At 38.1% G+C, this 18,273-nt stretch overlaps 1 protein-coding gene across 4 annotated transcripts in view; it reads left to right on the plus strand.

Annotated features, from left to right (window-relative positions):
• Nucleotides 1-12,258: 12,258 nt before the first annotated feature.
• RXFP1 (relaxin family peptide receptor 1) overlaps nt 12,259-18,273 on the plus strand; it is a 41,391-nt gene continuing 35,376 nt past the window's right edge. For 2 of the 4 annotated variants that reach the window (XM_060011584.1, XM_060011585.1), the window contains exons 1-3: nt 12,259-12,316; nt 16,147-16,252; nt 16,943-17,014. In XM_060011584.1, coding sequence (XP_059867567.1) covers nt 12,274-12,316; nt 16,147-16,252; nt 16,943-17,014 — 221 coding nt within the window. In that variant the 5' untranslated portion in view covers nt 12,259-12,273. Of the gene's footprint in view, nt 12,317-16,064; nt 16,253-16,942; nt 17,015-18,273 lie in introns of all 4 variants that reach the window. The other 2 variants (XM_060011583.1, XM_060011582.1) reach the window with 2 other exon arrangements.

Consider the following 18,273-nt stretch of genomic DNA (forward strand, 5'->3'; position numbering starts at 1 on the left):
CTAGAACTAAGATTACTCTACCCAGCAAGTATCTCATTCAGATTCAACAGAGATATTAAAATCTTTACAGGCAAGCAAAAGCTAAGAGAATTCAGCACCACCAAATCAGCTTTACAACAGATGCTAAAGGAACTTCTCTAGGCAGGAAAGAAAAGAAAAGGAAAAGACCTACAAAAACCAACCCAAACAATTAAGAAAATGGTAATAGGAACATGCATATCGATAACTACCTTAAATGTAACTGGATTAAATCCTCCAACCAAAAGACATAGACTGACTGAATGGATAAAAAAACAAGACCCGTACATATGCTGTATACAAGAGGCCCACTTCAGACCTAGGGACACATACAGACTGAAAGTGAGGGGATGGAAAAAGATATTCCATGCAAATGGAAATCAATAGAAAGCTGGAGTAGCAATTCTCATATCAGACAAAATTGACCTTAAAATAAAGACTACTACAAGACACAAAGAGGGACACTACATAATGATCAAGGGATCAATCCAAGAAGAAGATATAACAATTGTAAATATTTAGGCACCCAACATAGGAGCACCTCAATGCATAAGGCAAATGCCAACAGCCATAAAAGGGGAAATCAACAGTAACACAATCATAGTAGGGGACTTTAATACCTCACTTTCAACAATGGACAGATCATCCAAAATGAAAATAAATAAGGAAACACCAGCTTTAAATGATACATTAAACAAGATGGACTTAATTGATATTTATAGGGCATTCCATCCAAAAATAACAGAATACATTTTCTTCTCAAGTGCTCATGGAACATTCTGCAGGATAGATCATATCTTGGGTCACAAATCAAGCCTTGGTAAATTTAAGAAAATTGAAATCGTATCAAGTATCATTTCTGACCACAACGTTATGAGACTAGATATCAATTACAGGAAAAAAATCTGTAAAAATACAAATTCATGGAAGCTAAACAATACACTCTTTAATGACCAAGAGATCACTGAAGAAATCAAAGAGGAAGTCAAAAAGTACCAAGAAACAAATGACAATGAAAACAAGGTACCGAAAACCTATGGGATGCAGCAAAAGCAGTTCCAAGAGGGAAGTTTATAGCAATACAATCCTATCTCAGGAACCAGGAAACATCTCAAATAAACAACCTAACCTTAAACCTAAAGCAATTAGAGAAAGAAGAACAACAACAACAAAAAAAAACCCCAAAGGAAGCAAAAGGAAAGAAATCATAAAGATCAGATGACAAATAAATGAAAAAGAAATGAAGAAAACAATAGCGGAGATCAATAAAACTAAAAGCTGATTCTTTGAGAAAATAAACAAAATTGATAAACCATTAGCCAGACTTCTCAAAAAACAAAAAAAGGGAGAAGACTCAAATCAATAGAATTAGAATGAAAAATGAGAAGTAACAACTGGTACTACATTACTACAAGCAAGTGTATGCCAATAAACTGGACAACCTGGAAGAAATGGACAAATTCTTAGAAATGCACAACCTTCCGAGACCGAACCAGGAAGAAATAGAAAATATGAACAGACCGATCACAAGCACTGAAATTTAGTCTGTGATTAAAAATCTTCCAACAAACAAAAGCCCAGGACCAGATGCCTTCAGAGGCGAATTCTGTCAAACATTTAGAGAAGAGCTAGCAGCTATGCTTCTCAAACTCTTCCAAAATATAGCAGAGGGAGGAACACTCCCAAACTCATTCTACGAGGCCACCATCACCTTGACACCAAAACCAGATGAAGATGTCACAAAGAAAGAAAACTACAGGCCAATATCACTTATGAACATAGATGTAAAAATCCTGAACAAAATACTAGCAAACAGAATGCAGCAGCACATGAAAAGGATCATACACCATGATCAAGTGGGGTTTATCCTAGGAATGCAAGGATTCTTTGGTATACGCTAATCAATCAATGTGATACACCATATTAACAAATTGAAGGAGAAAAACCATATGATCATCTCAGTAGTTGCAGAAAAAGCTTTCGACAAAATTCAACATCCACTTATGATAAAAGCCCTCCAAAAAGTAGGCATAGAGGGAACTTACCTCAACATAACACAGGCCATATATTACAAACCCACAGCCAACATCATTCTCAATGGTGAAAAACTGAAAACATTTCCACTAAGATCAGGAGCAAGACAAGGTTGCACACTCTTACCACTATTATTCAACATAGTTTTGGAAGTTTTAGCCACAACAATCAGAGACAAAAAAGAAATAAAAGGAATCCAAACTGGAAAAGAAGAACTAAAGCTGCCACTGTTTGCAGATGACATGATACTATACATAGAGAATCCTAAAGATGCTACCAGAAAACTACTAGAGCTAATCCATGAATTTGGTAAAGTAGCAGGATACAAAATTAATGCACAGAAATCTCTTGCATTCCTACACACTAATGATGGAAAATCTGAAAGAGAAATTAAGTAAACACTCCCATTTACCATTGCAACAAAAATAATAAAATACCTAGGAATAAGCCTACCTAAGGAGACAAAAGACTTGTATGCAGAAAACTATAAGACACTGATGAAAGAAATTAAAGACGATACAAACAGATGGAGAGATATACCATGTTCTTGGATTGGAAGAATCAACATTGTGAAAATGACTATACTATCCAAAGCAATCTACAGATTCAATGCAATCCCTATCAAACTACCAATGGCATTTTTCACAGAACTAGAACAAAAAATTTCACAATTTGTATGGAAACACAAAAGACCCCGAATAGCCAAAGCAATCTTGAGAAAGAAAAACGCAGCTGGAGGAATCAGACTCCCTGACTTCAGACTATACTACAAAGCTACAGTAATCAAGACAGTATGGTACTGGCACAAAAACAGAAATATAGATCAATGGAACAGGATAGAAAGCCCAAGGTAAACCCACACACATATGGTCACCTTATCTTTGATAAAGGAGGCAAGAGTATACAATGGAGGAAAGACAGGCTCTTCAAAAAGTGGTGCTGGGAAACCTGAATGGCCACATGTAAAATAATGATATTAGAATGCTCCCTAACACCATACACAAAAATAAACTCAAAACGGATTAGAGACCTAAATTTAAGGGCAGACACTATAAAACTCTTAGAGGAAAACATAGGCAGAACACTCTATGACATAAATCACAGCAAGATCCTTTTTGACCCACCTCCTAGAGAAATGGAAACAAAAATAAACAAATGGGACCTAAGGAAACTTAAAAGCTTTTGCATAGCAAAGGAAACCATAAACAAGATGAAAAGACAACCCTCAGAATGGGAGAAAATATTTGTCAACGAATCAATGGACAAAGGATTTATCTCCAGAATTTACAAGCAGCTCATGCAGCTCAATATCCAAAAGACAAACAACCCAATCCAAAATGGGCAGAAGACCTAAATAGATATTTCTCCAAAGAAGATATACAGATTGCCAACAAACACACAAAAGGATGCTCAACATCACTACTCATTAGAGAAATGCAAATCAGAACTACAATGAGGTATCACCTCACTCCAGTTAGAACGGCCATCATCAAAAATCTACAAACAATAAATGCTGGAGAGGGTGTGGAGAAAAGGGAACCCTCTTGCACTGTTGGTGGGAATGTAAATTGATACAGCCACTATGGAGAACAGTAGGGAGGTTCCTTAAAATACTAAAAATAGAACTACGACCCAGCAATCCCACTACTGGGCATATACCCTGAGAAAACCATAATTCAAAAAGAACCATGTCCACAATGTTCACTGAAGAACTATTTACAATAGCCAGGACATGGAAGCAACCTAAGTGTCCATCGATGAATGGATAAAGAAGATGTGGCACATCTATACAATGGAATATTACTCAGCCTTAAAAAGAAATGAAATTGAGTTATTTGTAGTGAGGTGGATGGACCTAGAGTCTGTCATATGGAGTGAAGTAAGTCAGAAAGAGAAAAACAAGTGCCGTATGCTAACACATATATATGGAATCTAAAAAAAAAAAAAAAAAAGGGTTCTGAAGAACCTAGGGGCAGGACAGGAATAAAGACGCAGACGTAGAGAATGGATTTGAGGACACAGGGAAGGGGAAGGGTAAGCTGGGACGAAGTGAGATAGTGGCATTGACATATATACACTCCCAAATGTAAAATAGATAGCTAGTGGGAAGCAGCCGCATAGCACAGGGAAATCAGCTCGGTGCTTTGTGACCACCTAGAGAGGTGGGGTTTGTAGGGTGGGAGGGAGATGCAAGAGGGAGGAGATATGGTGATATATGTATATGTATTTAAAAAATAAAATAAAGTACCATCAAATTCTCAAATGCTATGAAATTTGTTGATTACATCCAGGCTTTTATTTTAAGGGAACTCTTTGAGTTTCCAGATTAGAATTTGCTAGCACTCCTTCTGTATTATAAACAAATGGCCGTGCAGAAAAAGGCTCCCCATCACAGTCATGCTAACCTATCCTCATCCCAGTTGGAGGCAGGTTGAATCACTCCACCATGAAGACCCAAGTTCAGATGCTCGCCTCGGCAGCCTCTGAACATCACCCTGCTCTGCACTTTAACATCCTTGTCTACAGGAAAAGGATGACGACATTGGTTCCTCTGTTTCCATATTTGTATTCCTTTGATCCACAGGGAAAACGGAAGCTTCCTCTAATACATTTTGGGTGATGCAGTAAGTTAGAATCTGCTAAAAATGTATGTCCACCCAGAACCTCAGAATGTGACCTTATGTGGAAATAGGGTCTTTGCAAATATAATGAAGGTGAGGAGTTTCTGATTTCCCCCTGGTTCAGCCCAGGCAGACATTTCCCCTCTCCCTTTCTGGTCCAAGTCTCTTGTCTGGTCTGGGAACAGCAGAGCCCAGCTCTTCTTTATTTGTTTTTCCACATCTATTGTCAGTGCTCAAACCTGGGCCTTTGACAATCAAATACTAAGAATTTGATTCTTTTGTTATCTGCAGACATCTGTGTCATCCCTTTTCCAAGGCAATGAAAGTGGAAAATTCTAGCCTCTTGCTATAGGAAAAGGGCAGAGTGCAAGGAATTCAAGGGAAAGGAAACTTTATTAATAACCCCGATTATTTGCCTGTCTCTAATCTATGAGAATTAGACAAACAGTATTTATTTACGGGTATGATGGTGATGGTACATATCTTTTAATAGGATTATAAGAATGTTTGAAGTGTATTCAAGGATCCTTTTAATTTTTAATTGGGCCTGCATTTAAAATTCTGGAACGCTAAATATCCTTTCATTTCCTTTTACACAGCTGTCAGGATGATGGCAATGCCAGGCAGTTTGATGTAGAACTTCCCTGTTTTCATTTTAGAATATTCCATTAAAGTTGGTAGTTTGTCTTTTTTAAGGTCAAAAAGACAGGAGGGAAAGTGACACAAGTCATAAATATGTGTATTGATACACGGCTATGCATTGTACGTTCAAAAATGACTGGTTTTCTATTTATTATTCTCAAAATAGAGTAGGAAAAATGCATGTAGCTGAACCCCTGGCTTTTCTATAAATACAAACCTCGTTTTAACTTCAAATATGTTTATCCAACAATGCTTCAATGATGTTTGAGTTAACTCCACAAAGACTTTCAGCTCAGAACGCTGCCTATGAGATAGGACACAAAAGACAGTTTCTGTAGTGGCTTCAATTTCTTTTAAAATGTCACAGCCTTAATTTCTTCAGAGTTGCCTCTAAAGGTACTAGAAATAGAGTCACAGATGTAGAAAACAAACTTATGGTTACCAAGTGGGAAAGGCAGGGAGGGATAAATCGGGAGATTGGGATTGACATATACACACTACTATATATAAAATAGATAACCAACAAGGACCTACTGTATAGCACAGGGAACTCTACTCAAGACTGTGTAATGACCTATATGGGAAAAGAATCTTAAAAAGAGTGGATATATGTATATGTATAACTGAATCACTTTGCTGCACAGCAGAAACTAACACAACATTGTAAATCAACTAACATCCAATAAAAATTAATTTAAAAAATAAAATAAAAGTACCCAGAAAGAGGCATATGTATTCCGTCAGCAAACAGCTATTGTCATTCAAATTCAAGGAGATCTCACACTACTGGTCTGATGAATTGGTCTGTCTGACCAGGCGACACCTCAAGGTCTATTTTAATGGCCCAGGACACCTCTACTCTGGCGATCATTAATTTCTGAGAAAGAGATGTTCCACTGTGTCCCAAGAATGGGCGCTGAGAATTGAGGAAATATCTGAGAATCAGGGATGCTCTGCTTGGCATAAATCCACACTTTATAAATTAACCACATTGTAGCCAATAGGATTTATGCCTTCAGTTTCATGAAAGTGTAGAGTATTTAACACACAGCATCATGGCACCCTTCTTTGTCCTGGCTTCCTCTCTGACAGAGGCATGAGTCCCTCGACTTTGAATACTCAAAATCCAAACATGAAAGGAGTCCAGGAATGGCCCCTGCAAACCTACAGGACTGTTTGGGAACCGTGCTCTGGCACGGCTGGCTGGTGAGAGGTGCAGAGTCCTGAGCTCCACCCCCAGAAACATTGATCTAGTAGGTAAGAATGGGGCCCAGAAATCTGCATTTTAACACAGTGGGTGAGTAGCACACCTGTTAAAGTTTTGAAATGATTCACTTCCCAACGCAGACAATTTTATTACCAAATTCAGAACCCCTTGAAAGTGATTAATCAGAGTGATTAATTCAAACGTTAGCAGGCATCAGATCTGCTGGAGGGCTTGTTAAAATGCAGAATGCTGGACCCCATCTACAGAGTTTCTAATTGAAAGCTCCTGGAGTGGAGCCCAAGAATTTGCTTTCACTTGAAGCTCCCAAGTGATACTGATGCTACTTGTCCCAGATCTGCACTTTGAAAACCACTCATCTAGACTTTTATTTTTAACTTTTTATTTTATATTGGAGTATAGCCAATTAACAATGTTGTAATAGTTTCACAGCAAAGAGACCCAGCCATACATATACATGTATCCATTCTCCCCCAAACTCCCCTCCCATCCAGGCTGCCACATCACATTGAGTAGAGTTCCCTGTGCTGTACAGTAGGTCCTTGTTGGTTACCCATTTTAAATATAGTAGTGTATACACGTCAATCCCAAACTCCCTCCCCTCCACCCGTCTCCCCTGGTAACCGTAAGTTCGTTCTCTAAGTCTGTGAGTCTTCTTGTGCAAATACAGAAGCAAACAGTTCCCAACATGTATTAAAAGATGGCATATAAAAGGGTTAAACAAAATTAAAGCTATTTCTTTAAGGCTGATTTCTCCTTTCATCGTACTAGCCTGCATTAGTAATTCCAAGTGGGGATACAGGATTCAGCATTTCCCAAGCATATTTAACCACAGAACTCTCTTCTCAAGAAGAATCCTGGGAAGCAATTTGAGGAAAGCCTAATATAGCACCGTCACAACTATGCAGTGCCTTCAAGAAACTTGGACCTTTCCCATTCCCATCCAGACGTCAACCCTTGACACGCCACACGCCCACCCCCGGCGCCAATGCCGGGGAATGTGAGAGCATGGAGAAGAGAGATGCATTCTCCAGAATTCAGATTGGTGTGTCTAACGCACCTTTCCATAAAATAAATTGTAACTAATACTAGATGCAAATGAAATAATGATTTACTATTTTATATACTTTATGAGAGCTAGTAAAAGTCATGTTTTAACTATATTAAAAGTACCTTAGAAGTCGCTGAGGCAATAAAAATACATAAGCTAAGAAGATTAATTCCTATTGTACTCTCATAAGGAGATAAAATACATATATAAATAGGCACAGTATGAAGCAGATTATAATAAGTGTAACAAGATATATGAGCAAAGTGCCCTTAAATTACGGACCACTTTCATTCATCTTGTTAACAGCAACGTTACTAAGGAAAAGACATCTGATCCTTCTGATTGACAGGATTCTTCTGCTAAATCTAGCCATCCTCCACTGCAACATGAGAAGGGCTCTAGTCAGAGAAAATCCCATAATGCAGTTCTTCCAAAACTTGTTGTAAGACTCCCCCAGGGCATTGATGGAATATATAGACCTCCAGACCCCATATTGGCCAAATAAATCAGAGTCTCCGGTAGAGGAGCCTGGAAATCTGTGTTTTTGTTAAGTGCCTCAGTTCCCAAATTTTATTATAACATCAGGGAGACTGGGTTTTCTCTGAAGTGTCTTTGAGGACAGAGACCCATTCATTCATTCATTCATTGAATTAGCACATACTTATTCAGGCAGTACGCAAGACCAGATTTTTCTTGGTCTGCGTCATTCATTCTTATTCAGAGCATCATTACATGTTTTTAGTTTTAAAGAAACCTATTTTTAGTAAATATATATACTTAATGCTGTTCATACAGCACTAGCAACACACACTAGGAACCACATCCCCTAACGCAATACCCTCTTGTACTGTGCTCTCTACTGTGTGATACCTCGAGAAAACTCAGAGAGTCAAATTTCAGTGGGATCACAAGCAAAGTATGAAAAACCATTCTGCCCACTGTCCCATACATCCTTGAAATATGAAGGGTATGGGATTTAAGATATAGAAACACGTATTCCAAAAGCTGTTTTCTTAAAAATGCTAACTTTCCAACTTTGCAATTTTGGCTACATCTTCTATGTTCTGTGTTCCTGCTTTCTGGTGAGAGGAAGTAATGGGTGGGAAGAAGAAAATGCTTTGGGAAGGCAGGGAAGAAGGTAAATGCTAATTGCAAAGAAGCTTGTTTGTTTGAAGATGCTGCTATTTAAAAAGAGATCTCCCCGCAAAACATATGCTCTCACTTGGAGAGCTATAAGCCGTCTTGTCCTGTTTCCTTCTGCATTCTCAAATTCCCCATCACCTCTCTTTCTCTTTTCCCTCTCTTTTCAACTCTGTGTCTTTGTGTGTGTGTGTGTGTGTGTGTGTGTGTGTGTGTGTTGAGGTACAATGAGGTAGAAAAGGAGAGAAAATAATAAGATTGAGAAAGAGACAGAGAAGTAGCATAAATAACTACATCACTTGGATTTGTTGGACTAAAGTGTTGTAACTACACCAGGTATAGTGAACCCCTTTAGAACAGATGTTAAGCACTGCACCACCTATTAATGGTAAGAATGCAGCAAATTGCAACAGTTCACTTGAAAAGCTCAGTTAAATACAGGGCCTGCTGAAGAACAAGAGAGAAAGAAAAGCAACGTCTTCCGGCGGTCACCCAACCACTCTGTCTCATGAATGTCACAGCAGCAGTGAGACACCACCTGCGGATACAGGCCCAGCCCTGCGATGCAGCACCTCGCCTGAGTCCCATCGCTGTGTTCTGAGGTCCAGGAGGATGGGTCAGGACACGAAAGTGAGCATGGGCGCCCTCTCCCCCGCCCCCCAACCAGGCCCTGGCAGCCTGCGGGGTTGAGTCCTTCAGACCTTTCCACCCTCGCTCTGTAGATACACAAAAACTCGTCTGTAAAAATAATCAGTGCCTCAACATACCCAGAGCCAAAAGACTTCTCTTACCACGTGTTTCATTTGTAACGTTTATAAATGTATAAAAATTCATAACATTAGTATGAAATTTAATTTATTTTTAAATTTTTTTTACAAATGATTCACAATACTTCCATTGATCCATGGATAATAATAATAATGATAAGCTTAAATTCCAGTTAATAACTCCTTCTGGTTGTTAAATAATTTTTTGTATAATTCACACAATGCTCATGTAAGAGCCTCAAGAATGGAAATGAAACAGGCAATAGAACAATAAATAGGTAACAGATAGTAACAGCTAAATATTTAAAGACAATGTCATATAAAAGTTGGAATTTCTATAAGAGGAGTATAAACTGATTCAATCATCTTTGGAGCTAGAAAAGAAAACATTAAAATAATGGTATTATTTTAATTCTTTGGTTATTTTTAATAATTCTGTTTCTTAGTCAAATCACTTAAAGTTCTCAGAATCAGTTTTTCCATCTGTAAGTAGAGTTCACAATAATGACGAAATGGAGTTACTAGGAGAGTTGACAAGTTAGTTTTGTCAAGTAAAGTAACTAGCAGGCCTCCAACAAAAAAGTAACCTGGTCAGACAGGGGAAGGGACCCATTTATGCTGGGCAGGAAGGCTCAGTCGGATGAGGATTTAGGGTTTGCAAATTCAACTGAACACGTTCAAAAGTCCCATTACAATTCGCAGGGTCCCTCTCTTTCCAAATCAGTGTCCTAATGTGCACTTAAAAGACAGGACAAAATGTGAATTCAGCTTATGTTGTAACCTTAGCAACCCATTGGATCAGATTCTATCTGAGTCCTGAGGTCCCAAGAGATAAAAGATTATCTTAGGGTAGTCATGGCAGCTCCCTGGTCCTCTGAATTTTCTTGAGCTGAGGACCTCATACCCTAAGCTTGTCATTTTCTTTCCTTAATCTCTCTGGGGCCATCTCCGTAGTCATCTCATTCCACAGCCCTTGACATTTCATTCTGATGAGTTACCATAGCATCCACTTTGCCAGAGTCTATCCTTCCAAGAGGCTCCTAATCCAGGAAGCCAAGAGTGATCATTGAAGCAAATTTTTCTGGTTGCTGTGTGCCATAAACTATGAAAGTACCATTTTGTAATGGTGACCGGACTACCGTTATCTTCAAAACCATCCAGGTCAGATAAACAGCCCAACCTTACTATCCTTGAGATTCTGTTATCTGCAATCCCTTCTGGAAGGAGGAAAGAGAAACCACTCTAGATTTTTTTTTTGCTTTTGCTTAAGAAAAAAGAGATTTCATACAGAGAAGAATGTGTTTATAGAATCATTATAAAGACAATAGAAGCAAGAGTCAGGGGTGGGGAAAACACCACCATAGTTGCAAGCATCTGCCCCATTACTACTGCTCATCAGCTCTTCACCCAGGGAGCTGGAACCTGAGACTGGCCACGATAACTGCCCCACCTCCGCTAGGTACCCACAAGACTGGTGTCTACAAACTTTCAGTCTCGCAGGAGTGAGTCCCTTCGGTAGAAGCTTTTCTATAACAAGAACCTGAGCTGCTTGGGATCTGGACAACATAGATCTACGTTACCAGCTTCTGAAGAACAAGAAAGCATTCTAAACCGAAGATAGAATGCAGAGGGAGCAAACATGCACTAAATCCCACAGTCACAACAAGCTACCATCTCTATTTGCCTGAACAAGCCCATTCTTTCAGATTTCCTTCCCTTCCTCCTCTTTCTCTACCTAAGGTGCCACCTTCTTTACAATGTCAAGGGTCGGGGAGGCACCTTGACCTGGTTCCTGGGTGTTCAGAAGCTGAGATTTGCTGTTTCTGGGGTGCTTCTCTTGTCCACCCAGTTACTGGCACTCAGCTGGAGTCTCAGGCTGACATCTGCAGTTGGTAAACTTGAGGTCCATCAGTCATCTCTGAGATATCATAATGATATCATTGAGATATAATAATATCTTTGAGATATCATCATACTACTTTGCTACTGGTGTTTATTTTGAAACCTTCTGTAATAAAGAAGTTAATACTAAAACCTTTATTATTTATTTTGAAACCTTCTGTAATAAAGAAGTTAATACTAAAGGATGGAAACTGCTATAAATACAATGTTTAAGTAGTCTATCTTCTTTCCAGTTTGTTTTTAGTGGGACTTTAATAGGAAGTATACTCTTACAAGCATACATAGCACTTATGTTAGAATACCTTTCCTTCCCCAAATGTAATCTTCATGGAAGAGTTAATGAGCCATGGAAAAATAAGAAAATAACATGGAGATGGAGGAAAATTGTACAAATTATATTTAATCAGATATGAGCATATTCCAAAAAACTTAATTTCTCTGTTTTGAGCAGTTTGATAGATTGTAGGGACCATTCACCAATCCAGAGAATTTAGGAGGAATAGCAAGTTTATATGGAGACAGATAATGTGTTCCTTTTGGAGAATGTTGTGACGAGCTCCCAGATGACGTTCCTCTGTTTGTCAATCACTCATTATTTTTGTAATTAATTTTTATCAGAGTAGAGTTGATTTACAATGCTGTGTTAGTTTCTGCTGTACAGCAAAGTGAATCAGTTATACATATACCTGTATCCACTTTTTTTTAGATTCTATTCTCATATAGGTCATTCAATTATTTTAAAGAGAGGACCTGTTTTCCCCGACACAACAGAATATTTCTGTTCTTGAACTTTTCGGCTCTGTGATCTTTATTCTAGGTGACAACAATGGATGGTCTATGCAACTTGACAAATATTTTGCCAATTACTACAAAATGACTTCCTGGTATCCTTTTGTGGCAGAAACATCTGAATGCTGTAAGTAATCAGAGGGAATGACGGTCCTTGCCTATAGGTTCATAGTAAGACACCATGTTCTTAAAAGTTGGATCCAACATTTTAAAAAATTTATAGTTTCCTATTTGCAAAATTATAATGTTCTAGTAGACACGCAGCCTTAATTTGAGGATTTTATTTTACGATCACTCAAGGATCATAAGTGCAACAGTAATAAATCATGCCGGGTATTGTTGTGAACAAGATTAATGTCAGTCCATCAGGGTTGCTATTTTTCATTCCCCCTTTTCACAATCATTATAAACTCTGATATAAAAGCAACTCTGATATAAAGGAAACTGAAAATAGAAGAGCAGAGAAGCTGTTTGGATTTTAACGTTTGTAAGTGAGAAAGCTTCTGGAGTCTAAGCCACACCTCACAGCTACCAAAAAAGCCTTATTAATTAAAATCAGCTACTTTTAGTCACATACCGAAAACTTACAAAAACCCTGGAAAGGGTCTGTAGGAGGGTATAACATTGAGGGTAAGCTATAATTTTTAAGATCAGAAAGATCTATATACATAATTCCTTTTAAATAAATGTTGCCTATTCTGATAAATTATTCAAATGTAAATGTGTGTCTTAAAGTTGTAATTTTAATCCTGGCTTTTCAAAACCTTGGTTAAAAAGCAGGCGTTGGGGAAAAGGATACTTCACTGTATTTTTCCCTTCATGTTCTACCACAAATTGTAAAGTACAGCTTTTTAAAATTTTTTAAATATTTTTTTGTCTTCATTACTCAAAAGAGACTAAAAAAAAACCTGCTAGCAAACCCCACTTTAAGGGGGTATACGTCCCTCCTGTAAGTCTCACAGGTCACTCAGCAATCTCTCTCAACTTCATGTTGTCTCCTTGTCAAATACGGAGATCAGATTGCTTTATCATTAGAGAGCTAAAAGCTTTGGGGAAAGGAAAAAGTTAACAGGTATAATTTAACTACTAATACAAGGCAAAAAACGAATGGATTAAGCCATGTGATCTCAAAATGTAGTTTTTATTTTCTTATTTTATTGTACATCCTTCTCTTTTCATTTCTTAAATTTTAATTTAATCTTTTTATGTTTCACGTTATTCCCAAAAGGGTGTTAGGCAATTTACAATAAAAATATGGCTACGAACAGACTTAACCCATTAACATGACATAAGAGACAAAAATTCCATGGTGAGTGGGAAAAGGAATGGAGAAGAAAAATTAGATAAGGAAATCCTCACTAAGAAAATTTACTGCCTAGTTCTTAATTCTGTAGTCATTAAGTCAAAGAGGAAAAATAATGGGCTACATGACTTTTTCATAGTCTGGTCTGTAAAACAAAAATAAACAAAGGGGGAAAACAGATCAAGTTAGCAAGAGAAATAAATTTTTGCTCGATGATGAACTCTGGGAGAAATGTGTCCTAAGTATACTTACATAAGAGGAATGCAGCTACACACAAAAAAAAAATGTTTCAAAAAATACAAAGGCGACGTTTTATCAATTCTTAGTAATGAACAAATATATAATTTTTAATTAGAGTTTTCAAGAAAGATGGGGGAGGGGTGGCAATTCATAATTCAATGTTTTTTTCAAGCTTAAAAGCAGTGTAAAAATGAAATGGGAAGTGTAACGTAAGATTAAGGGGTGAAACTTAAATGAAGGTTCCTATGGTATCGCTTTATTATTTTTTTTGTACCGCTTTATTTAAATCAGATCATAATAAGGATTTATTGGAAATTTAACTGAAAATGGCTTATAATACTTTTTGGCTGGATGAAAGAATGTGAGGAATTCACAGTTACAAAGTCACCTCTCAAGAAAAATATCATGGAAAACACATCCATCACTAACCAATATATTAATAAAGTTTAAATTTCAAGAATTTGGAAAGTATGGAGATTTGGAAAGAATTGTTTACTCAGCCATAATTTCACCACTCAGAAGCTACCAGCATTAACTTGCTGGTGCACTACTCATCTTTTTTTATTTGAACATAGTAGAAATTTTCTATGCAATCCATTCTTATCATATTTTCAGGTAGCATTTTAGCATAATCAGGTATCCATATTATACACTTTTCAAAATACTCTGTAAGTGACAATTTGTTTCCTCCTTCTTTCCTGGCTGGATATTTAGGTGTCATTTTTTCATCTTTCCCTATCACAGGTAACCTTGTGATCAGCATATATGGATTATCTGAATTCAGTCTGCATAATAGAAAAGACACACTGGATTAATGCCAACTTCACTGCCCTCCATTTTTACCTCTCATACTGTCCCTCTCGGGACCTTCCTGTTCCACCCTAACCCTGCACCTCCCATCCTCACAACATTCACATTAGCAGAGGATAGAGAGAGAGAATCAGTTTCCAGAGCTCCATCGCCAGAATGGTCACTTACAACCATAAACCTGTTTTAAAGTTCTTGGCACAGACTCTGTTTACAAAACACACAAAACCTAAATTACGATCGATCGTGAGCTCTCAGGATCCTGTAGGGAGTCTGCAGAGTTATTTGGGAGGAGAGGGAAAACACCTGTGGCCTCATAGCTGCGCAAAGAGACACGTGACTATTTCCAAGGCTGGAGCCGCCCGTGTGCATCTCTGTCACCCCCCGGCTTTGCCTCAGCGTGTCTGCTTTGCCATCACGATGACTTTCTACTCTTCAGAAGCTTTACTGTAAAGGTTATAGACTAAAAGTCTGCAAACAGACAGTTCTCACAGGAAGTTGTGTCTGTCCTATGATGATTTAAAATGTTTTAAGTTAGGCATTATTATTTTTAAGTAGGTAATTATATAGTACGAAACATTGTCTTTCTGGCTTCTTTGAGGAAGTTGGTTGACTTGGCCACAGATGTTCCTGTTGTATTATAGGCCAACAGTTCGGAGAAGCTGTCGCACTGGGACTCCTGGGTGCAGTCTCTACCCGCTTTGCCTGCCCCTGTAGATATTCGAGGCTGTAACCTCTGCTCTAAGTGCAGAGTTTCAAAGTAAACGTAGAAAAGAACACACCTCATTGCTCCCAGGAATCGTCCATTCCCCGTCAAGTCAGCAGTCAGATGATGTCTATTACTCTGAATAATAATCCCATTTCATTGCTTAGCTATATGAACACCCCACTGCAAGTCTCTAACAGACTTTAGAAATATCAGGTCACATGTTTAAGACTACCGCTATAGCCCCACGAGGTAATCAAAGGCGTACATTCCATTTCCTCTCTCTTTCCAACTCGCATCAGTGAGAACAGAATGGCTATGCATAAGAAATATTCACTTCCTCAAGTGAAGCTGTAGGCATCCTTACATCCCTACATAAGCCAAAAGAAGTCTTTTGAAGAACTCCTGAATTAAAAAAAAAAAAAATCTCCCAGCACTATAGTTCAGAGTTGAGTTCTCTTTCTTGCTAGTTAAAAAGGGCTTCGTCTTCCATTAAAACTATTAATAATTTATTCTTAAACAGCAGCTTTAATATGGACATTAACGCCCATCACACCCTGTCCTGTCACCCTGGGACGTAGCTACTCTCCAAGGATAAGAAAGAGCAGATGACTTCATTCATTTTGCAACAAATGGAGAGGGGCAGGCTGCTTTTTTTTTCTTCTTTAAATGCATGGGCTGGTAAATGTATATGTTTCCTTTTCTTCAAGTTCTAGCATCATTTTAATGTTAAAAGCAAAACTTTGGAACCTTAATTTAAAGCTTTGCACAAATTGCGTACGTAAGACATGACACATTTTTGTATATGATTTTCTTATATCTTTTTGTTTCTTTCTTTTCATTACCCTCCTGTTCCTGGTCCCTCATCATCCCCATTCCTTACCGCTTCCTCTTTATTCAGTGGTCGGTTCTGTGCCCGTGCAATGTCTTTGCCGAGGTTTAGAGCTTGATTGTGACGAGACAAATTTACGAGCCGTTCCATCAGTTTCTTCGAATGTGACTTTAATGTAAGTAGAAAAGAATGGCTTCATCCTGACAGCCAGAACAGCCCCTGTGAAACTGTATCATAATTCAGGTGTACTTGTCATTATTAATAATGCATTGTCACAAGATGATATCATTGTTCCTTGGTCAGTTATAATGATTGCTGATATTATTTGCATTTATTACATGATAGATCTGACTCTAAACTATTCTATATGTTCACTTATTTAGTTAGCCCCTCATAACAATCTTATGAAGTATTTAGTATCGCCACATTTTATCTAAACAAAAGATGCAATCAAGTGTATGTGCTGGGCTTCCCTGGTGGCGCAGTGGTTGGGAGTCCGCCTGCCGATGCAGGGGACGCGGGTTCATGCCCCGGTCCGGGAAGATCCCACATGCCGCGGAGCGGCTGGGCCCGTGAGCCATGGCCGCTGAGCCTGCGCGTCCGGAGCCTGTGCTCCACAATGGGAGAGGCCACAACAGTGAGAGGTCCGCATACCGCAAAAAAAATAAATAAAAATAAAAATACCTCTCAAATAAAATCTCTCTAAAATTTTTTAAATGATACTATGAATACAAGAGTGACATCATGAAGCAAAATGTTTCCTGAAAGCTAGTGTTAAAGTAAATAAAGTTTATAATTATTCATAATGTTGTTAAAAGTAAAGAAAAAACCTTTAAGTAAGAACCAAAATTTACATTTATTTCAGGTCACTCAAGTGGAACTTAATAAGAAAACTTCCTCCTGATGGCTTTAAGAAGTACCATGATCTTCAGAAGCTGTAAGGAAAATTTTAATTATTAGTATTGAATTGACTAACACTTTTTGGCCTATCTGTTTCTTCCCACTTCTGCAGAGACAAACACTGCACCACTGCTTAAGTCTAACCCCTCTTTGGGGAATTATTTAGCCATTAGCTGGAGACTACCAGGTAACACTTTTTTTCCTGAGTAATTCTAGAAGCTATCCTAGAAAAATCTCAGATACCTATCCCCAAAGAAACCAGAGTACGTGTGCTATGAACCCTCCGACCACACTGCCCCCAAGTGAATATACTCAAGAGGTTTTACTCTCTGCATTTCAATGCCCATCTTACAGAAAGATGTAATGACCCCTTACCAGAGCTGCCCTCAAGATTAGATAGAGAAGGGACTTCCCTGGTGGTCCAGTGGGTAAGGCTCCATGCTCCCAATGCAGGGGGCCCAGGTTCGATCCCTGGTCAGGGAACTAGATCCCACATGCTACAACTACAGATCCTGCACGTGGCAACGAAGATCCCCTGTGCTGCAACTAAGACCTGGCACAGCCAAATAAATAAATAAATATTAAAAAATAAAAAAGATTAGACAGAGAAGAATTTTCTTCCATATGTTTGCAAATTCAATCTCTACCTAAGATAGAAAGTCCTTGTGGTTTGAAACCTCCAAGCATGTTTTTTAGGGACTTAATTCCTTAATTCACATCTGCCTCATTGGTTGAGTTTTATCTGAAATGCTAGCTTCTCTTCAGTCTAAGATTACCTACGTACTCACAGAATCCATGATGGCCCAGGGGATGGTTATCTGTTATTTAGGTCAACTTTGTGGCTAAATCATATTGTCATAGGCTTAAACTGTTGGGTTTAAATATTCTGTGCCTGAATCACGCTATCTAGAAGACGTCTCAGAATTCCCAGTTTCATTCTCACACCTACACTGGTTTGGGATTTGTTTTTACACTAGAGACCCCTAGTATATAGATATCATCTATCTGTACTTTTTCTTTAAGATAATAAAGATAGAGCAGAATCAGAAGAAAAAGGTATCCACTTTGTTTGATGAAATGTTCTCAAAGCTCGGATTACCTGCAGAAAAATATTTCACATCAGAAAATTAAATTCTAATAAAAATGACTTTTCAGAACTGTATTCTAGACATTTATCAATCAAGTGAGAAGAGCTTTTCAAAATTAAACCTGATACACAAACTTCAAGAGGATATTTCCTTACTTTATTTTCTGATTTCTGGAGTAGGAAGAATTTTTCTGATCTCTAGCACCACC

The sequence above is a fragment of the Delphinus delphis genome, chromosome 5, assembly GCF_949987515.2.
Source record: "Delphinus delphis chromosome 5, mDelDel1.2, whole genome shotgun sequence".
NCBI classification, from domain to species: domain Eukaryota; kingdom Metazoa; phylum Chordata; class Mammalia; order Artiodactyla; family Delphinidae; genus Delphinus; species Delphinus delphis.